Source organism: Culex pipiens, chromosome 3 (genome assembly GCF_016801865.2).
Source record: "Culex pipiens pallens isolate TS chromosome 3, TS_CPP_V2, whole genome shotgun sequence".
Classification (NCBI taxonomy): Eukaryota; Metazoa; Arthropoda; class Insecta; order Diptera; family Culicidae; genus Culex; species Culex pipiens.
This window is the reverse complement of record NC_068939.1, coordinates 62,198,662-62,222,091: the sequence shown is the minus strand read 5'-3', so window position 1 is coordinate 62,222,091 and position 23,430 is coordinate 62,198,662. Positions and strand designations below refer to the sequence as shown.

Below are 23,430 nucleotides of genomic sequence, written 5' to 3'. Positions count from 1 at the left end.
GCACTAATTTATAAAAAAAATAATAACTACGACTCTTTTCAAAAAAATACCTAAAACTGGCTACAACTTAAAAACGATGCACTTTATCTAACTTACTATTTACTAAAGTACTTTTTGATTGCAAATTCGATTTTGCATCCAAAAATTCATAACTCGGTCAAAGATTTTTTGCACATTTTGGGAATTTCTGAAAAATTGGCATTTTTGTATGAAAAGCTGCCAAATGTGTATGGGAAATTATATGGACAAACTAATGATGCAAAATGGTTTCTTTGGGCATACCAAAGGCACCAAAAAAGTTTCAGTCGGATAAAAAAATACAAAAGTAAAATGACATATTCCGTACAGAATTGCTCTGTGGTATTATACATAAAAGATGTTTTTATGATTTCAAGATATTTTACCATCTATTACAGGGACACCAATGGCACATTTCGTCCCTGTTGTTTGCCCAAGTAATACCAACATTTAGTATTCCTGTGTTATTTAACCCTGCTCGGGGCGACGGTGGCAGCAACGCAGTGTGCATTTCAGTGGCAGCGCCCAGGAAGCGCCAAACGGAAGCCCATATGCTACTGATACCGGTTGTTGACGTTCGCCTCGATGTTCCCTTACCAGGGTGTGTGTCTTCACTAGAGAGGGAGCACTTGCTGACTGACAGTGGTGGCGACGACGATGATGATGATGGGAAGGCGGCACACTCTTTTGAAACTTTAAATGGATATGGCAGGAAATTCAATTTACGGAAGCGAGCTGCTCTCCTCTCATAACTTAATAAGCAAAATAATTGCATTAGAGTCCACCACTTGGCCAAGAGGAAAGGATAGGCATTCGAAGTTCATACACATCCTTGGCAGGAGGGGTTGCGTACACGAAATCGCAGCAATTAAAAAAATGGTGAAAAATCCCCGCAAAAATCCGTATGAAGTAAAACTTAATGAATTAGAACCTCACAATAAAGTCCTAAAATTGAAAAAAACAAATGTGACCCCTTATTTTTACGCAAAAAAAGACTTTACACCAGCAGCACAGGAAGCAATACCGACCCACCTAGTCACACAGATCTGAATGTGGTGACAAGCGTGTCAGCAGCACCGGAGCTCAGTTACAAGGAATCCGTGCCGTACACCATGTTGGCGATGGAGATCTACCATGCTTGGGGAAAATTCCGACAACTGAACTGGACACGCTGGTCACAAGAATAAACCCACTTAACTAATAACGTTAAGATGTGAAGCGTCGATTGCTAAATTTATAATTGACTCCCAGGCAGCAGGATGAGATTGTTAGTGCAGGGAGCGCTTCCTCGCGGTGACCTCATTTCTTTCCATTAGTGATAAATTTAAAATGTCACCGACAGTCTCACGGAAATACTTTTTGGTAAGGTGCAAAAGTTTATAATTGTATTTGCTAACAGAGGTTCTAAAATAAGAAAGATGATTGAAAATACAAAAAAAAATCATATTCTTTTCAAATGTTCTATCTAGGAAATCTAAAATTGAAATTATGTGTAGAAAATTGTTGATTGCGCTGACGAACCTCTGATCCTAAGTAAACTAATTTGACAAGTAATCAAATTGCGCACAAGTTAAAACTGGGTGCCAAAATCTTCAACCGAAATCCTTAAACGACGTTGGAATAATTACTTTCAGCCACGATGAAAAATTTGTGAGTTTTCCTCGTCGCAAACACATAAACAATTTCGCGTCACTTGATGGAACAGGTAAAGTTTGTTGCGGTGTTTGTCGCTTTAAAATTATCCCCCTCTTAATTTTCCCACTCCTTGGAGCACTGGGCCAGGAAACAATTTGGAAAGAAAAATACACTTCCGGAAACGTGAAGCACGTGGCGAGTTTTCCTCCCGCGAGACGCTTTTTTTTTGCTCTAACTTTTAGCTTATTTAATCAAATATTCAATTAGATGATTTAAAAGCTGGAAACTTGGCAAATTGGATTTGGTCAGGGAACATCAGAACTCGGAGCACCAAGGTAGAACTGCAATGTTTATGTTTAAACAAGTGACTAATTTCTAGTAAAAAATGTTCCACGTTTAAATTGATCATAATATCTATGAAGTTTTATTCATAAGAGCAGTTTCAATAAGTTTGATTCATTTTCATCTCGTCAAAGTGATACACCATCACATTCTTGTAGTACATGTTCTTCGTGAAAAAGTAGGTAAAGTCGATGTCACGATCCAGCGGGAATCCAAGCGGCAAGCTATCCATGTACCGCGATCCAGAGCCAATTCCACAGCTGTAAGAGAAGTCATAGCTTGTAAGTTCCTGGTCCTTCAGAGCATAGTACGGAGTGATGACAAAGTAGAACGTCATCTCGAAGCCAGACGGAAGACCCTTCGGCAGCAGCAGACGATCCGGGAAGCCACAGTGAGCCTCGGACATGTCCAGCGGGAACTTTTCACCTCCCTTGTACGCCGTCATGATCTTCTTGTACAGCTCAACGTACGAGGTACGATCCTTGACGCTCCAGTAATAGTCACGAGAGTTGCGCACGATGGTGTTCTTTCCAGCCACAAAGTCGTACAGATACTGATCAACCTGGAAGAAGTACTTTCTCAGGTGCTGCAGCTGCTGCATATCGTACATCTTCGGTCCCATGAACATGCGGACGACACCCTTTCCGGCGAACTCCGACATCACATCCATGGTGTACGAGAATGGCTTGTGGTTGATGCGCTTTTGGCGAGCCAGCACCGAAAAGTCCCAGAACTTGTCCGACGAGAAGCCCATCGGGATGATGTTGCTGATGTCCGAATCATAGTACTCGAAGTAGGTTGCCAGCTTGTCGAATGCAACGTTCTTGATTTCTAGTCCCTTGAAGTTCAGCTCATCGAAGGTGTAACGTGGAAGCAGATCCTTGAAGTGCCAGTAGAAGCCCATGATCTTGAAGTATAGCTGGTAAAACAGAGGATCACGCAGCGACGTCTCGAAGTGCATCAAGGAGCTTGGCCAGACCTTGGATCCGGTGAAGTAAAAATCGCTGCCGCTGAACGCGATGCGGGTGAGGATCTCAATGTTCTTGAAATAGTCATCGTTCAAGCTGTCCGGGTTCGAGTTGATCATGTTGCCGAGATAGTCGATGGATTCTGGCTTGCGGAAGTCGATGACGGTTCCGTCGGGCATCGTATAGGTTCCGAGGTCGATCACTTGACGAATGCGTTCTTCGTAAGACTTGAGCAAATCAAATTTGAAGTAGTTTGACTTGGGAATGGTGAAGTCGTCTTTGCGACCGTTGAATGGCACTCCGTTCCAGTAGCTCAGCTTTGGCCAGTATCCGGTTTTGATGGGTTGTTCCCACGGGAACTCGCCAAGCGGTTGCAAAAAGTTGGCTTGGCGCTCCAAGTAGTAGCGAGCAAGCAGCTGCTGGTACATGTACAGATACTGTTCTCCGCGACGATCCTTGAACAGGTTGAGTCTGTTGGTGCCCATGAAGATCGGATAGTCCATCATGAAGTAGTAGTAGTACGAGTTGAGTCCGATGTCCTCGGTGAAATAGCTCAGCTTTTCCTCTCCCATGTATTCAATCGGATATACGGCGGTATAATTAGAGTAAACCACGTTGTACTTTCCGTTGCTGGTGAAGCCAAACTTGGGCTCGTACATCTTCTTGAACATGGCCTTGTGGATCATGTCGGTGTTGAAGAAATAGTACGGGTAGATCTCGTAGATAGGTGGCAGGACGAAGCCCTTTAGCTCGGGACGTTGGAAGACGGCCATGGTCAGCGCGTAAATGAACATTCCCTCGTTGACATTTTCACGAGCCCAAACGACGTTCTTGTAGAAAGTGTCCCAATCGGCCGAGTTGTAGAAGAACGTGAACAGCAGGTAGGTCTGCTTCATGTACGTCAAGTTGTAGATGGTGAAGATCTCACCCTTGGTCAGGAAGCCTAGCTTGAAGTTGTCGAAGAACTCCACCACCTCGTTGTAGTTGATGTACTTTGATTCATCGGCGATCCAGGTTTTGGTGTACGGGAGATATTCCTCGAACATGAGCGGCAGCTGGATGTTGCGCAGCACCTCGAAGAAGAACTTCTGCTTCATCAAGAAGTCTTTGTCGGCTGGCGAAGAAGAGAAACGGTCAACTTATCACTTAGTTCAAACGCTTCGAAATACTCACCATACTTGATATCACCGACGGCACGCTGACCAGTGGGAATGAATCCAGCACTGGCCACAGCGACCAGACAGAGTGCAACTGCTGCTATAGTCCACCTCATCTTGAGCCCTCTCCGATTGAGCACTGTTCTCAGGATGATTTTTGGGGGTGGTCCACCTGGGTCTTTTATACCTAGACGTTAAATCTCTGGTTATCAATTCCATTTGTTTTGTAGAATATTTTTGTTCGCCTAGACGCTGCTTTTTTTCTGTTTTCCATGAAGAAGAATGATGCAATCGCACATGTATATAATTGTCTTGAGCAATTGTTTTTCAAAAGCAACTGACCTTGTAATCACGTTTGCTTTTAATCAAACACCTTTTTGGCAAAAAAAATTTGAAGGTTATAATGGATGCTGCAGAATGTTATTTTTCTCGATGGACTACGAATCTATAAACCTCAATTTAAAAATAAAATTCATTCATCTGGAAGTAATTGGAACCCATTCAGTCGTTTCAAATACACAAACACGAGTCGGTTGGATGAGCGACCGTTAGATGATGTTCCCGGCAGTGCCAAAGCCCTGGAGAGGAGGAAATACATCGTCCACATCATATCCTGTATCCGACCTAAGCTTACCCATTAGAGAGCAGTAAATGGGTTGGGTGTGGGTGTGTAAATTGTGGTTCGTGTGAGTGTCGATATTCATCCCTTTTCGCTCGTTACAGCTCAGATGAAGGGGAACTTAGCGGATGAAGCGGACGAGCTGCGGGGAAGCTTCACGTGCCGATATCCAGGTATCCGTGAACATACTTTGATATCATTATCTGGAGCATAAAAATGACGCTTTTTGAAATTAAAACCACAAGGCTGGAAACATATTGTGAATGCTTCGGTTGTGCTCGAGCCATGTGCCTTTGATTGACGAGCCATGCTGATTGAAGGCTGCTTTTGAGATTATGTTGCAAAAATGCATTATTTCTTTATTTGCCACCGTTTCGATCATGTTTATTATGTTAGGTCAGTAATTTTTATTTTTAAATTGCTTTAGCCAATTGAAAATAAATTTTGCAATCTCTCGACGATTATTGGTGTTGAAACTTGACCCTTGTCTATAAAAACGACTTCACATCATGCGTTTTTTTAAATATTTCAGCCAGCTACATTATCGGACGATTTTTCGCTAGACTGACTATGCAACACGTATTTATTTTGATTATTTGGCTATTCAAAATACATGTGACCGTCTACCTATCAGTTAGTCAGACTCGTCTTCGAAAATGTAACTTATAGCAGAATTATGTATATTTCATCAATATTGTTTAACACAATACTTTTTTTCATTTATTTTATTGAAATTGATAATGACTTGAGATTGAGCAGAGGTACATTAAGAGTTTTATTTGATAGTGGTTCAAGTCCACAAGCTATAAAAGCTTGTACTGGACCATCCTTCGGGTCATTCTGAGAGCAGTGCTCAAACTGCAAGCAGTCAAGATGAGGTGGTCTACAGCAGCAGTTGCACTTTGCCTGGTCGCTGTGGCCTGTGCTGGATTCATTCCCACTGGTCAGCGTGCCGTCGGTGATATCAAGTATGGTGAGTATTTCGAAGCGCTTGCACTAAGTGATAACTTGACCGTTTCTCTTCTTCGCCAGCCGACAAAGACTTTCTGATGAAGCAGAAGTTCTTCTTCGAGATGCTGCGCAACATCCAGCTGCCGCTCATGTTTGAGGAATATCTCCCGTACACCAAGACCTGGATAGCCGATGAATCAAAGTACATCAACTACAACGAGGTGGTGGAGTTCTTCGACAACTTCAAGCTGGGCTTCCTGACCAAGGGTGAGATCTTCACCATCTACAACTTGACATACATGAAGCAGACCTACCTGCTGTTCACGTTCTTCTACAACTCGGCCGATTGGGACACTTTCTACAAGAACGTCGTTTGGGCTCGTGAAAATGTCAACGAGGGAATGTTCATCTACGCGCTGACCATGGCCGTCTTCCAGCGTCCCGAGCTGAAGGGCTTCGTCCTGCCACCCATCTATGAGATCTACCCGTACTATTTCTTCAACACCGACATGATCCACAAGGCCATGTTCAAGAAGATGTACGAGCCCAAGTTTGGCTTCACCAGCAACGGAAAGTACAACGTGGTTTACTCCAACTATACCGCCGTATATCCGATTGAATACATGGGAGAGGAAAAGCTGAGCTATTTCACCGAGGACATCGGGCTCAACTCGTACTATTACTACTTCATGATGGACTATCCGATCTTCATGGGCACCGACAGACTAAACCTGTTCAAGGATCGTCGCGGAGAACAATATCTGTACATGTACCAGCAGCTGCTTGCTCGCTACTACTTGGAGCGTCAAGCCAACTTTTTGCAACCGCTTGGCGAGTTCCCATGGGATCAACCCATCAAAACCGGATACTGGCCAAAGCTGAGCTACTGGAACGGAGTGCCATTCAACGGTCGCAAAGACGACTACACCATTCCCAAGTCAAACTACTTCAAATTTGATTTGCTCAAGTCTTACGAAGAACGCATTCGTCAAGTGATCGACCTCGGAACCTACACGATGCCCGACGGAACGGTCATCGATTTCCGCAAGCCAGAATCCATCGACTATCTCGGCAACATGATCAACTCGAACCCGGACAGCTTGAACGATGACTATTTCAAGAACATTGAAATCCTTACCCGTATCGCGTTCAGCGGCAGCGATTTTTACTTCACCGGATCCAAGGTCTGGCCAAGCTCCTTGATGCACTTCGAGACGTCGCTGCGTGATCCCCTGTTCTACCAGCTGTACTTCAAGATCATGGGCTTCTACTGGCACTTCAAGGATCTGCTTCCACGTTACACCTTCGATGAGCTGAACTTCAAGGGACTAGAAATCAAGAACGTTGCATTCGACAAGCTGGCAACCTACTTCGAGTACTATGATTCGGACATCAGCAACATCATCCCGATGGGCTTCTCGTCGGACAAGTTCTGGGACTTTTCGGTGCTGGCTCGCCAAAAGCGCATCAACCACAAGCCATTCTCGTACACCATGGATGTGATGTCGGAGTTCGCCGGAAAGGGTGTCGTCCGCATGTTCATGGGACCGAAGATGTACGATATGCAGCAGCTGCAGCACCTGAGAAAGTACTTCTTCCAGGTTGATCAGTATCTGTACGACTTTGTGGCTGGAAAGAACACCATCGTGCGCAACTCTCGTGACTATTACTGGAGCGTCAAGGATCGTACCTCGTACGTTGAGCTGTACAAGAAGATCATGACGGCGTACAAGGGAGGTGAAAAGTTCCCGCTGGACATGTCCGAGGCTCACTGTGGCTTCCCGGATCGTCTGCTGCTGCCGAAGGGTCTTCCGTCTGGCTTCGAGATGACGTTCTACTTTGTCATCACTCCGTACTATGCTCTGAAGGACCAGGAACTTACAAGCTATGACTTCTCTTACAGCTGTGGAGTTGGCTCTGGATCGCGGTACATGGATAGCTTGCCGCTTGGATTCCCGCTGGATCGTGACATCGACTTTACCTACTTCTTCACGAAGAACATGTACTACAAGAATGTGATGGTGTATCACTTTGACGAGATGAAAATGAATCAAACCTACTAGGTTTGTAATACAATAGCTTGGTATGAAATCGCAATAAATAAAATACTCAAATGACAATTCAATTTCATGATTCCGATTAATGGATAAATTTGGTCCAGTTGCTATTCCAGCAAACGTTTCGCAGCGACAAATGTGACGAATTTAATTACTCTCCTGTCAACCAACTCGTGCATGATCATTAAAAGTTTTTCATTCAATTTTTGCGTCTCCTCGCCTCGTTTCGCTTCAGTTCAGGTATTTCCAACGGGGGCGTTGCGAAGGTGCAATTGACGTAGGTGTCAAAAAACAAAGAGGGGTGGAAGGAAAATATTCCATCAAACGATGGTCTTTTGAAGTTTTTTGATGCTTTGGGCGAACGTAAATGGGTTTTTGCCTTCCTCACCTCACTGAGGCAAGGCTATAAAATCACTCGAAAAATGAACTTCTTAAATACTCCTCCTAGATATACCTTCACGTATACCTATCGACTCAGAATCAAATTCTCTACAAATGTCTGTGGGGATGTGTGTAGACATGATTTTTTTTCCACACGATTATCTCAGAACTGGCTGAACCGATTTTGGCCGGATCCGCCTTATTCTGTTCGTTTTGGGGTCCCCTAAGACCCTATTAAATTTTATTTTGTTTAGTGAAGTACTTTTAAAGTTATGATACGAAAAAGTTTTTTTTTAGCTACAAAAAAGGGTGATTTTTGCATAACCTCAAAGGCCGCATCTTTTTTCTTACGCGCGAGAGTCGCGCAGCATGCGTATCGCCCGGTTGCCACATTGTTTCAAATGAGAGTCTGCATCTCTTCTTGAAAAGTTCTGTATAGATTATGAATCAAATCGTCGTCATGTCTCGATTACATGAACTTTTAAGTAAATAAAAAACTAATAAGACACTTAACACTTAGACTTATTAACTAAGTTGATAACTTAATAAAAGTAAAAATGTAAACCGAATAATAATTACTCTCCGCACCATTTTCGGGGAAACGGTGCTTGTGGTGCTTGCGCTGTTCAATTTATGTTTGCGGAACTGGCTTCACTTCCCAATGAAATGTTTGTCAAAGTTTGTTTATATTTATCGCGTAAAAAAATCGTTCCGACGACGGAGTTTTTCTTAATTTGGGCGCTGCCTGAGTTGGCCCGGGTTCGATTGTCGTGCGTGCGCATCGTAGAACTTTTGTATTTCCTCAGCTGACCCAGCTTCGCGAATCGCCAGGTAGGTCCAATCTGTCCCAATTTAAAGCTTTTTGACCAGCTCGAACCGGACGATTTTAGGACATGGACCAGACCGTGGCGGCCACCCAGGACTCGCTGCTCGGGCTGTTTGATGCGCTGACGCAGTTTCAACGTGGTATTCTGGAATTGAGGCGACGGATGCGGTGCTACTAGGAATGAGCTGTGCCAATTTGGTCGAAATCTGACGTCCCTGACCGTTACGGTTAGACCAGCGGAAGAGGAGGATGCCCTCGCTGGAGATTTTGTCGGTGCATCACGCGGAACGGCTCACCCGGATCGACTCTGGCCAGTTGACCAACACGCGGCTTAAGCACGTCAGTCTGAACGACATCCACGATTGGGTCCGGCTGAAGGGCAGATGCGGCACAGTTGAGCGGAAGTCTTTGGCGCGGTTTAGCAGGCAACGGTGTTGCTGTTTTTGCACCAGAGCAGCATCCGGGTTGAGTTTGGCTGCGATTGTCTGTCGGCGTGGATCTTGAACCTGCAGTATTTTTTGGGCGTGCGACGTGATCAAGGGTATGCTGCTGCACCTAAATGTGGTGTGCACGGTGTTGAGGCAGGTCCAGCTGGGCCTGATGGCGACCATCGACGATGCCATCCTGATGACGCTCTGTCTCAGTCTCCTCCGACTGGCGCTGTTGATCGTGTTCCGATGTCCCGTTACTGATGAATCAAATGTAAATGTGAAATTAAACGTAAATTTCCGGCTAGTACCTTCCTTGACATTCAGTTCTAATTTTGAGTGTATCTCTAATTCAAGCTCTTTTTTCAATTTGCCTTATTGTGACAAGCCCTTTTCAAACATACTTCAATATCTGCAAACAATTTTGCCAGCAATAGTTTCCAGTTAAAGGCTAGTATGCAGATCGGAAGGAAAGGGGTCAAGAAACAGCTTTACGAACAGCAGAACAAAGGAGTGGGAACGATTTCTTGGGGCTTTTCTTCACCCTCTCTGGCTTGCTTTCGCTGCCACTGCTGGCCTTTTGATTTTTTTCTTGACCGGTTCCTTCCGAAGTGCGTGTACCGCTTAAATGAAAATTAATAATATTCCTTGACCAATAAAACAACAAATTACAATAATAAAATGATATTGTTTTGTTAAATATATTTTTCTGAATAAAAATCCTTTTTTCAGAATCAAAAAGAACCAATTTTTGAATAATCCAATTTGAATCGCCCTTCACTGAAAATACGCCACACTTTTTGCCTTCCTCACCAAGGCTATAAAATCACTCGAAAAATGAACTTATTAATTTGACCTCGTAGACCCACCTTCACGTATACATATCGACTCAGAATCATGTTCTGAGCAAATGTCTATGTGGATGTGTGTAGGTGGGTGGACAAAATTTTTCACTCGATTATCTCCGGACTGGATGAACGGATTTTGACCGTATTAGTCTCATTCGATCCGTCTTGGGGTCCCATAGGTCTCTATTTAAAATCAGCAAGTTTAGTTAAGTACTTCAAAAGTTAAAAAAACGATGTTGGCGTATGTCCGGAAGATTGCAAAAAGGGTGGTTTTTGCAAGAAAACCTATCATGTTACACATTTTCAGAAAGGTATTGAAAAGACTTTTCCAATAAGCCCAAAACATTGAAGATCTGACAATCCTATCAAAAGTTATTAGCACTTAAGTGTTATTTATACACTTTTTGGAGGCCGTATCTCAGATATTGTGATAGAAATATTGTCTGAATCTTCCATGCAAACTATCGTTGGATAGGTTTTTTATCAGACCTTGCCGATGAGCCCGAAATATTGAAGGTCTGCGAACCCTATCAAAAGAAATGAGTAATAAAGTTGTTAAAGTAATAAGTTGTTGTTAAACATGTTAAGGGGGAATGTTGCTATTTTTACTGAATCTATTGACTTTATGAATGTGAGGAAGGCACCAACCACCTAAAGGTGGATTAAGTAACGTTTTTTTTTAACAAAACAGTTTTGGTAGAATAATCGCTGATACAACTTTGAACGCTGGTAATGAATGGAGTAGTTAAACCGTTGAATTCGTAACGTTATTAATTTTCACTTCCGTTTACATTTGCTCATCTCTTGGGGTGCAATTACATAATTCTTCAGGGCGGCTGTACTGCCCATGTTCGCATAAATGTCCCATATGTAAAAACAGCAAGCTGAGAAAAACGCATTTGAAGTTTGTCCCACACATAAGGCTACGTGTTAAGTTTTCGCGAACAAACTGGATTTCCTCCCGATTTCTAGAACAAAGTAAAGGATGTTATAGGCTTTTCTGAAAGAGCACACGATTTTGAACCAAACTGCATCAATAACTCAAAAGCGATAAAAATGCATATGGGACATTTATGCGATCAGGGGCAGTGTATGGGCTATGAAGAAATGTTTGTTTGATTGTATTTGAATTGCAATCGTTTTCATGTTAAGATAAACCTATGTTTTTTTCTTGCCGCAAGCCAAATTTCGGAAATGCATTTTGAGTACACGCGCTGAAGGTGTGAATAAAATCAATGTTTGCACTTTAATTTGCAATTAACGATTAACCTTTGGTTTATTTTTCATAATTATATGTTGTAAACAATCAGCACAAGCTGTTTCACAGCCAAAACAAAAAGTATCACTTAGCTGTTGTACATCATCAAGCCAGAAGCAATATTTTAGTTTGCTGTAAAAATCATCGTCATCTTTCTACGAAGACACACTTCCAGCTGGTTGACAGTTTGGACAACTTGTCATATTTGGTTATTGCTAAAATTTGCTCTAAAGTATCGCGCTTCCTTTTTCTTGCAGTTGAGATGATGCACTGGCGGCTGAGAGCGTTTAGGGGAAGTGGGGCGAATCGAGCAAGTTAAAAATAAATGATGACGAAAAACATCACATTACAATGAAACAAACCAGGAAATTAAGAAAAAAATTATAAAAATTACAAAGATTTCATAAAAATCACTACATTCAACCTTCATCCCCTTTTTTCTCTCAACATGGGAGCAACATCACTTTCGGTGATGATGAAAAAAGACTGTGCAACAGAATTTGTACAACTTCCTGTGGACTATTGCCTCCTGCGGGCACCACAATGACAAAGGGCTTTCTAGAAGACGTTTTTTCTTGATTTTAAAGCAGTAGACAGATTATTTTTGATCCAGTTGTGTTGCGACCTTTGGGGATGTTATTTACGTTAGTATAAACATTAAATTTAACTTTTCATCAAAAAGATATCAATAATTTTAAACATTTTTCAAAATCTTCTTTTTAAACGATTTACGAAAAAACATCATCTTTTGCTTATGGACCAACATCCAACGAAAAAAAGACGCCCTCATCTTTGGTTAGAACCATCAACGATGGCTTTACGTCGGTGGTGTAATTATCTCATCTATAATTCATACCTTAATTAAAATGTTGCCGACATTGCGTTCTAGACACGGGCTCTTTGAGACGTTCCAGAAACGCTTTTGGCCTGTTCATACCAATAAAGTTGTAAATTTGATGGATCCAATAAAATAAGGAACTTCCTTTTAAAGAATATTTGCAAAAACATAACAACTTTATTTCTTTTTTTCGAAAACGATAAAGCTTTATATCAAACTTGTCTTTTCAATCAACTTGATTTACGAAATATAAAAAAAATTGTATCAACATTACATTCCAAGATTTTTTAACGATGCAGCTCATTATAACATATAAACATCCTACGACTGGTTGAGTTAAAATTGCTATGAAACATAATTTCAATGTTTTCGAAATCAATAGTTAATTGATGCTTATGATTTTGACGGTTTATTATTTTAAAATTGGAAAACTTTTGAAATACATTTTTTTTATCTAAGGCCGTTGCAAATATTTTTTGAAGTTTATGTCCCTCGACTCTGACCAAAGTCGAGGGGGGGGGGGGGGGGCAAAAAAATAAAAAAGTATAAAAATTGAAATAACGACCCATGGTTTCAACATTTCAATGAAAAAAGGTGTTTTAAAATGCATTATACACCTGTCCAGTTGTTTTGCCATCATTAGTTTCCAAAATATTTATGCATTGAAAAAAAAAATTTTTTTGGCGAAAAATAAAATTTTTGCGGTGCTGTTTTGGAATTTCATAAAAATTCAATACATTTTTAAACAAGCCCAAACATGCTAAATTTGATTATCAATGCAGAATAATGAATTTTAGATTGTTTTCCGTTGATTAGACTTCTTATTTCATGGAAATTTTGAAGTTTTTTGGACAAATATTTTTTTTGCCCCCTGATTTTTCAGACCAATTTTGAAGGGGGGGGGGGGGTGACATACACTTTGAAAAATATTAGCAACGGCCTAATTTGTTTTCCACTTTTTAAGAACAGACAATCTAAAATTATGTTTAAATACTAAGACTAGCTTTTAAACATTGAGCATAAAAGTGGTTTTTTTTTGTGTAATTTGGCATTTAAAAAAATCAACAGTTGAAACATGTCACGTATTGCATGAAATATTTCTGCAAGGTTTGTAAACATGCTAGACTTACGCCTTTCGATACATCCTTTTCAAGGCATGCGCACTACATTATTATAAGAACTTGTACAAGTTTACCCCTGTAAAAAAAGCTGCTCCTTAGAGCTTATTCTAGCAGATAAAAGTTTCATGTGGAGTCCAACTTGAGATAAGAGTTTAAATGCCATAAAAAAGCTTAGTTTAAATCTTCCATTATATTACGAGCAAATAACTGTTATCAACTATAATAACAAACCAGCAATCATGCAACCCACAATTTTACATAAGGTACAAAGAAGTTGCAAAAATGTGTACAGAAGGTTATGAAACCATACATGTTTTTTATGGTCAACAATAAAAAATAAGCTTTTTTAATACTTTTCAACAAATCGTGTTTCATTTTTGTTTTGATTAACAAAATACTTCTATTTAATTAAAAAAAACACGCAAATTATTGCATTACCTTATTGTCTTGTTCATGTTGATTCACTTTAGTGCAAATATCGCGATTCGTCACAGCTATAGATTACAAATACATTTTCACGGTTAATGAAAAAACAAACACTTTTTCCCACCATTCTACAATTTCCAAGCTAGGTTCGGTTTCGATAGAATCAGTGGGGAGAAGAAAATCATTTAAAATCTTATTACAATGAAAAAAATATCACCGGATAAAAATTATCTGGAATTTTAAAATTCAAATATCTAAAACCAAAAAAAAATCGTAATTTATTGTCCGTTTAAATTTTTTTCGTTCATTAATTTCTTTACTATTTACAAACATTAAACTAAATAAACGATTTAATAAATGTTCAAAATCTAAAACTACTTTTGTTATAAATAGTGATTCCATGCATCCAAATTATCAAAGCATGAAGATTGAGTGAAGTTTGCAACGCAAAGCAAACTCAAACTAGCCCCACAACATTGGCACTACTCGTCATCTCAGCTGACAGCGACTCCCAACGATTGTTGAAGGTACGACACTATTATCGCACTGTCACACTTTTCTCCCCCGAACCATCAACAATACGGGTGAAACAAAAAAGAAAAAGAAAAGAGAGGGGTGGTGGATTTGGAGACCATTTTGGGGCAGCATTAGCGTGGCGCCTCGCAGACGAGCGCCCCAAATATTTCGCATCTTTCTCGCGACGGAACCGATCCGTTTTGGGAGACTTGGGTTGATTTTCTTCGTTAGTTTTCCTTCTGTTTTTATTTTTTGATGGTTCGCTTGGTTGGTGTGGTGAAAAGTGGGTGTGAGGTTTTCGTAACAGCAGCAATGAAGTGTAGGACGAAGATTTGTTTTGACCGGTTCATATGGGAAGAAATTGGTTTTTAGTTGGCATCCTTTCTCACTGAGGATCCTGCTCCAAAAATGAACTATTCATATGAAGCTCGTAGACCCACCTAAAGCATAAGCATAAGCATAGGTGCCCACCCGCAGTTGCTACTCCGTTACTGCCCATAATTGAAAATTCGGCTATTATGCCAAATCAAGTATTCCGAGAAAAACGCGTTTTAGTGTTTGTCACAAAATCTCCGTCAAGGCAATTTGGGGGGTACACGCAAAACGGACATTAGGTATAAATTCCTAATTTTTAGTATTTTTTGAACTTATGTTCTAGCTTGTCAAATTATACCTAAAAATTAGTATTTTTTCTTCCTAAAATTTAGGATTTTTTTAGAACATAGAAGTACTTCTTAAAAATTCCTAAATTTTAGTATTTTTTTTAGTTCAAAAATTGCGATTCTCGTTTTGACAAGTCAAAACAAAATAATTTCGTGGCTGTGAATTGGTGTTCCGCGGTGCTGCTGAAAACTTAGGAACTTTGGCAAGGTAAGTTTTGTGCAGGAAGAAAAGTGGTTCTCCGGTTCTGCACGGAGAACGGAACCCGGAGCATCCTTATTAGAGGAAGTGTGGCTCGCGTGCTTGTGGAAGAGGAGGAGCAGGAGGACGGAACCTTCAACTCCCGGCGAGATTAAAAAAGCCGCCTCTTCCCTCTCGTGCTCTGGAGGACGGATGTTTGCGGAAGAGCTGGAAACGGACCCCACCCGAGGGGATTGTGCGAATAAAAAATTGTATCGAGTTTGAGTTTGACGAACCAATTTTTATCTTTTTGTGATTAGGTTGGACGTTGCGGGTGTATGTATGTATGCGTTTGTGAAAGTGTTCTCGTGTGTGTGTGTGTGTGTGTGTGTGTGTGTGTGTGTGTGTGTGTGTGTGCTCGTGTGTGTGTGTGTGTGTGTGTGTGTGTGTGTGTGTGTGTGTGCTCGTGTGTGTGTGTGCTCGTGTGTGTATGAGAGACTGAAAGTGAGAGGGGTGGGGGTAAAGGAAGAGAAAGAGAGAAAGAAAGAGAAAGTGGGAGAGAGAAGATGAGAGGGAGACAAAAAGTGGGAGAGAAGAGGGAGTGAAAGAGAGCGAAAATGGGAAAGGGAGAGAGAAAGTGGGAATGGGAGAGAAAGGGGGAGTTTGTGAAAGAAGGTTGGAGGGGAAGAGGGACAGAAAATGTGGGAGAGAGATAGGGTGAGGGTAGAGAAAGAGAGAGATAGAAAGTAAGAGAGAGAGAAAGTGGAAAGTGAGAGGGGCAAATATGAAGAAAGAGAGAGATAAGAGATAAAGTTGGAGAGAGAGTAGGAGAGGGAGAGATAGTAAGAGAGGGAGAGAGAGAGAGTAGAAGAGGGAGAAGGAGAGTAGAAGAGGGAGAGAGAGTAGGAGAGGTAGAGAGAAAGTGGGAAAGAGAGATGTGAGATAATATGCGAGAGAAAGAGAGGGAGAGAGGGTAGGAGAGAAAGAGAAAAAGTAGAATTTAAGGGAAGGGAAGAGAGAGAATGTGGGGAACAGGAAGAGAGAAAAAAAAGAAAGAGAGGGGAGAAAGAGAGAAAATTTTAAAAATCTTTAATTCCAAACATTATAAAACTCCAAAAAATCTTATATTCTACAATCTCAAATATTTAAAGATTAAAATATTGAAGTTGTAAAAATATTAAAATGTTAAAATAATAAAAGATATTTAAAATAAATAAATATTTAAATATTAAAGAACCAACATATTTTATAATATTATACAAAATTATAATGTTAAAAATTCAAATCATTAGTAGAATTTAGGGGAAGGGAAGAGAGAGAATGTGGGGAACAGAAAGAGAGAGAAAGAAAGAGAGGGGAGAGAGAGAGAGAGAGAGAGAGAGAGAGAGAAAATTTTAAAAATCTTTAATTCCAAACATCATAAAACTCCAAAAAAATCTTATATTCTACAATCTCAAATATTTAAAGATTAAAATATTGCAGTTGTAAAAATATTAAAATGTTAAAATAATAAAAGATATTTAAAATAAATAAATATTAAAATATTAAAGAACCAACATATTTTATAATATTATACAAAATTATAATGTTAAAAATTCAAATCATTAAATATTTATTTTAGGTAAGTACATTTATGAAAAAGTTGTGTTTTATGTAAATAAAAATATTAATATCATTTAAACAATTTTATTCTTCTGCCTGCATATCTCTTGGAAAATAACTAATTTAAAAATTAAAATCCTTCCTTGACTTGATGTAAAGTTCACACTGACAAGTTGCCGTATCCAATAAAACAACAAATTACAATTACAAATTACAATATTAAAATATAAAAATATTAAAATATTAGAATATTAAAATATTAAAATATTAAAATATTAAAATATTAAAATATTAAAATATTAAAATATTAAAATATTAAAATATTACAATTTTAAAATATTGAAATATTAAAATATTAAAATATTAAAATATTAAAATATTAAAATATTAAAATATTCAAATATTAAAATATTCAAATATTTAAATATTCAAATATTCAAATATTGAAATATTAAAATATTAAAATATTAAAATATTAAAATATTAAAATATTAAAATATTAAAATATTAAAATATTAAAATATTAAAATATTAAAATATTAAAATATTAAAATATTAAAATATTAAAATATTAAAATATTAAAATATTAAAATATTAAAATATTAAAATATTAAATTATTAAAATATTAAAATATTAAAATATTAAAATAGAAGTATATTAAAATATTTAAATATTAAAATATTTAAATATTAAAAAATATTAAAATATTAAAATATTAAAATATTAAAACATGAAATATTAAAATATTTAAATATTTAAATATTTAAATATTTAAATATTTAAATATTTAAATATTTAAATATTTAAATATTTAAATATTTAAATATTTAAATATTTAAATATTTAAATATTTAAATATTTAAATATTAAAATATTAAAATATTAAAATATTAAAATATTAAAATATTAAAATATTAAAATATTAAAATATTAAAATATTAAAATATTAAAATATTGAAATATTAAAATATTAAAAAATTAAAAAATTAAAATATTAAAATATTAAAATATTAAAATATTAAAATATTAAAATATTAAAATATTAAAATATTAAAATATTAAAATATTAAAATATTAAAATATTAAAATATTAAAATATTAAAATGTTAAAATATTAATATATTAAAATATTAAAATATCAAAATATTAAAACATTAAAATATTAAAATATGTAAATATTTAAATATTTAAATATTAAAATATTAAAATATTAAAATATTAAAATATTAAAATATTAAAATATTAAAATATTAAAATATTAAAATATTAAAATATTAAAATATTAAAATATTAAAACATTAAAATATTAAAATATTAAAATATTAAAATATTTAAATATTTAAATATTAAAATACTAAAATATTTAAATATTAAAATACTAAAATATTTAACCATTAAAAAATTATAACATAAAAACTTAAATATAAAAAAATAGATAAATTTAATATTTAAGATATAAATACATTAAAAGATTAAAATATAATTTAAATTTTAATATTTATTTTTAGGTGAGAACATTTATGAAATAGTTGTGTTTGATGTAAATAAAAATATTAATATCATATAAACCATTGTTTTCTTTTGCCTGCATATCTCTTGGATAATACCTAATTAGATCTTTGATTATTCTTAAGTATAAGTAATTTTCGATCCCTCACTTTTCCAGAAAATACCTCAAATTTAGGTATTTATGCCTAGAAATATGAATAATCATGGTCCGCCATCTTTGATTATACCTGATTATCAGTAATTTTGGATCCCTCACTTTTCCAGAAAATACCTAAAATTTAGGTATCTATACCTAAAAATTTGTAATAATCATGGTCCGCCATCTTGGATTATACCTGAATATCAGTAATTTTGGATCCCTCACTTTTCCAGAAAATACCTCAAATTTAGGTATTTATTCCTAAAAATTAGGAATAATAATGGTCCGCCATCTTGGATTATACCTAAATATTAGTAATTTTGGATCCCTCACTTTTTCTGAAAATACCTCAAATTTAGGTATTTATACCTAAAAATTAGGAATAATAATGGTCCGCCATCTTGGATTATACCTGAATATCAGTAATTTTGCATCCCTCACTTTTCCAGAAAATACCTCAAATTTGGGTATTTATACCTAAAAATAAGGAATAATCATGGTCCGCCATCTTGGATTATACCTAAATATTAGTTATTTTGGATCCCTCACTTTTCTAGAAAATACCTCAAATTTAGGTATTTATACCTAAAAATAAGGAATAATAATGGTCCGCCATCTTGGATTATACCTGAATATCAGTAATTTTGGATCCCTCACTTTTCTAGAAAATACCTCAAATTTAGGTATTTATACCTAAAAATAAGGAATAATAATGGTCCGCCATCTTGGATTATACCTGAATATCAGTAATTTTGCATCCCTCACTTTTCCAGAAAATACCTCAAATTTAGGTATTTATACCTAAAAATAAGGAATAATCATGGTCCGCCATCTTGGATTATACCTAAATATTAGTAATTTTGGTTCCCTCACTTTTCCAGAAAATTCCTAAAATTAAGGTATTTTGGTTCTACAATTATACCTAAAATATAGGAATTCTCGTACTAAAACGCTATTAGTAATTTTATTACTAATAGCCGATTAGTAATAAAATACCTTATTGCAGTCAGGTTCGATTATACCTAAAAATTAGGAATTTATACCTAATGTCCGTTTTGCGTGTAGGCGTGGCTGAATGGTTACGCTGTTCGCTTTGTAAGCGGAAGGTTCTGGGTTCGATTCCCATCTGCCTCTATCGAGAAATTATGGAAAGAAGGAATAATTCTGAACACTTGAATATGAACGAAAAATTCATTAGCTCGCGGCGGGGTTCGATCCCCCGTCCTTTGGGTCAGCAGACAAAAATGCTAACCTGCTATAAGAATCCAAGAATCTTGATTGGAATCTGTGTGAACCTAAGAACAGGAAAATGCAATATTGAATGCAAGTTGAATTCAAGGACACTGGTTGCATAATTGTTAGGCGAATATTGAACTTTCAACACGACCAGAATTCACCACAAAAAGCTTGGTGAACCGAATTGGAAAGCTTCCAAAAATGAATCCAAGAACATACGAAGAATTAAGGACTATAAATAGATTTGACCGGCCGCATCACTTACCACGGTGAATCCTGGCTTCACACCCATCTTACTAACACCCTCAAACCTCACGTGATACTTTGTCGAAGACGCAGCTGATTTAGCGGTCTTCATCACTCAAGTATCGGACTAAAATTCCTATCCACTTCCCCCGTGTCTTACCACTGGTCGTGGCCGGCGCTGTGATTGGCTAGCATGATAGGGACATTTGAAAGTTGCGAAGTGGTGATGATTGGTTCCTACTCTTCATCTGTGGTCCACGGAGCAATTCTTGGAGGTCCTGGTCAATAACAGAGTAGCAACTACGGGTAGACACCAATGCTATGCTATGCTAAATCTCCGTCAAGGCAATTTCCCGTAAGATTGGCATATTAGCCGTTTGGTTTTTCGCATCGGCAGCCAAGTCTAAACACTATTTCAGTGAAATTCAAGTTCCAGGAGATGCGTTGGAACATCCTCTACCAACTGGTGCTAATATCTCGTTTTTGCCAAAAGTGGATTTTAGCCGTTTTTTCAATGGTGGGCAGGTTATTGACCAGGACCTCCAGAAGTTACATCCACGAGCCGTGGAAGATGAGTGGGTGCTATCTTTCCTCGCTTCGCAACTTCTCAAAGGCCCCTATCATGCTGATCCGGCGCCGGCCACGACCAGTGGTAGGGTCACGGGGAAGTGGATGGGAATGTTAGTCCGATACTTGAGTGATAGAGACCGCCCAATCGACTGCTTCTCCGACAAAGTATCACATGAGTTTTGAGGGGGTTAGTAGATGGGTATGAGGTCAGGATTCACTAGTGGCAGTGATGTGACCATGAGCATTTTGTTTATCGGTTGAAATTTTAAATCTTAGGCAGCCGGCTGCGGAAAGATAAATAATTGATTATTTAAAAATTTTGTTTTAATCGAACGCGTGCCAACCGAGCAGTAGCGCCATGGGCTGGACTTATCAATATATTTTTACTGTTTGTACAATTTAGATAACGCGAGCAAATTTCAAAAATAGTAAATAAATGACGCTTTACTCTTCATAAAATCGATAGATTGATGAATTAATACTAAAATTGAAAGTTGGAATAAATTTTTACGATCATTTACGACGAAAATTATCACGAAAAAACAGGACTGCGCGTCCCCAGAAGCACTGCACTTATGAAGCTCGTAGACCCACCTTTATGTAAACCTAACAACTCAGTATTAAAAACATCAGGGTGGTCCAAATCCGAGCTACGTCGGGGCTACCCCCCAAATTCCAAGATAGGACCATGACTAGGCTGAATTCCAAATTTGAGCTCATTCTGACCACGGGAACCCCTCCCTCAAATCGCTTGAAGTTCATTTAGGAAAAATCGTCATAATGTATGGAGAAAAACAACTATTTTACTTTTATACCTTTGGAGGGCGCCATAGTTATCGGATTCTTACCTTTTGTCTTATTCTTATTTTAGTCAAGTTTGGCAATTTTGTGAAAAATCGGTCCCAGCAAAATCAAATGGCGTCTCGGGCGTCGTGAGGTGCGACGCATATATTTTTTAAAGGAGACAACTTTTCGAAAAATTGTCAAATTTTGAAGGTCTTTGCCGCGCTCCAGGGTGCCCCAAACTTCAATGTTATTTATACCAAAAGATGCGCAAGGATCTGGCCTTCCAGTGATGTTGAAAATACGCTTCAGTGGTCAAAGTGCCTAAAAAATTGTCATTTTTGAAAAAATCTCTTTTTACGGGTTAAATCCCATTTAAAATTCAAATGCAGAGCGCCAGCTCTTGTTACGTCCAATCAAGCTCATATTTAGGATTTGGGCTCAGTATGCCCACAGGAACAAACTCCTGAATGCCCGCCAAAAAGTATTTTTTGTTACATCCTATACGTTATTTTAAATTATAATAAAACTTTAAATAAAATTTGTACCAGCCTAATGATTTTTTTCTTAGATTAATGTAACAAAACATATCTCAATAAATTGTATGAACCAAATTTGATTTTATTTAAAATAAATTATTATCATTTTTTTTCGTTTTCTTATTTTTGATTATTGAGTCCAAACTACTCCAAAATGATTTAATTTTTGAAATCCAAAATGGTGGTGATGAAATATCGAAAAAAATTAATTTAACAGTAAGTCAACCATTCAAAATTGACCAAAATGGGGTCGCAGAACTTAAATGAAATGTTAAAAATAAGAAAATAAACCATAAAAATAAAACACATACCATACAAACCTTCGGATAATCGAACTTTGGATAATCGAAACTTCGGATAATCGAGGCTTCAAGTGAAATAGTCTGCCTGTGTGGATCAATCGGACCGCACACTGGACTCACAATCCAGAGGTCGCCGGTTCGAATCCCGAGGCAGACGCAAAAATTCAAAGTATTAATTTAGGTATTCGGTGCTCTCCCCGTGCCACTTTGGAGACCCGGGAGGCGGAGTCTTGTCGCAAAAAGAACGATACACACCTGTGGATCCGTTGACGAAATCGCAAGGTTTAAGAGGGCCACATTATAAGGTGTTACGTCGATTCCGTTTTTTCAAGTGAAATCATTCATTCTAATGTTGATTTATGGCTTAAAACATCATTAACGATTTAGCATGTTTGTCGACCGAATTTGTGCGGCTGTACTGTACGAGCTGGGGCTAGATCGTGCGTATAAGGTACTTAAGTCAAAAATGTGATTAAGTAAGAACATTTGCATTACAAAACCAACTTATTCAATTAATATAAGCAAGGCTGTCTATTAGGGTGGGTCATTTTTTTCGAAAGTGCTTGGATCCGGCTGAAATAAGGGCCATCTTGTAGGGGGTACCCATAGGGACTCTCATACCAAGTTTGCCCAGCCTCCCACCGGACGCCGAAGTGATCGTGGTTTCCCGTACAATAACACCACCACCCGACAAATTTTTTCGCACCATGTCCTGAAATCAAGAAAATTTTGGGTTCCGGTTTAACTATAGGTTTTTTTATTTTCATACCTTTGAGCGTTAATGTGGACATGAGCTCCATCCCATTCAACAGGAAACTGTATGACGAATATTTGCCTGTTGTTTTCTGCTTCCATTGGGTTGACGTTTGGCGTCGTGTTTGCCATTTATTTACACAATGCTTCATAGTTTCGTAGCATGCGTTGACCATAAAAACGGAGATTTTGAAGGAATCCGGCGCCGCCGGATAAATCTGCGTTGCGCAAGCTCAGGGTTGAACGTATAACCATGAACCCTTAGAGAAAAATGTTCCTTGGACCACCCCCGACACGGCTACCTAGTGTAAGTGTGGACTAAAGTTTGTCGCTTAGCTTGTAGAAGCGTTTGAAGTAAAATCGCGCATTTCCCATAGTAATTTCCATGTAAACTTTAACCCCCGAGCGACAATCCAGTTTTCAACCAAATGCGCTCAAACTTGGTATGAGAGTCCCTATGGGTACCCCCTACAAGATGGCCCTTATTTCAGCCGGATCCAAGCACTTTCGAAAAAAATGA

The 23,430-nt window shown here is 37.8% G+C and overlaps 2 protein-coding genes across 2 annotated transcripts; one reads left to right on the top strand and one right to left on the bottom strand.

The window, feature by feature from the left end:
* Window positions 1-2,061: 2,061 nt before the first annotated feature.
* LOC120426198 (hexamerin-1.1-like) lies at window positions 2,062-4,274 on the bottom strand. The gene is made up of 2 exons (XM_039590905.2): window positions 4,137-4,274; window positions 2,062-4,077 (listed from the first exon to the last, which is right to left on the bottom strand). The coding sequence occupies exons 1-2, from the start codon at window positions 4,234-4,236 to the stop codon at window positions 2,096-2,098; spliced, it is 2,082 nt and encodes a 693-aa protein (XP_039446839.1). The 5' UTR covers window positions 4,237-4,274; the 3' UTR covers window positions 2,062-2,095.
* Window positions 4,275-5,566: 1,292 nt separating this feature from the next.
* On the top strand, window positions 5,567-7,815 carry LOC120426197 (hexamerin-1.1-like). Its single transcript, XM_039590904.2, has 2 exons — window positions 5,567-5,712; window positions 5,772-7,815. Exons 1-2 carry the CDS (start codon window positions 5,613-5,615, stop codon window positions 7,751-7,753), a joined length of 2,082 nt encoding a protein of 693 aa, XP_039446838.1. The 5' UTR covers window positions 5,567-5,612; the 3' UTR covers window positions 7,754-7,815.
* The last annotated feature ends 15,615 nt before the right edge of the window (window positions 7,816-23,430 follow it).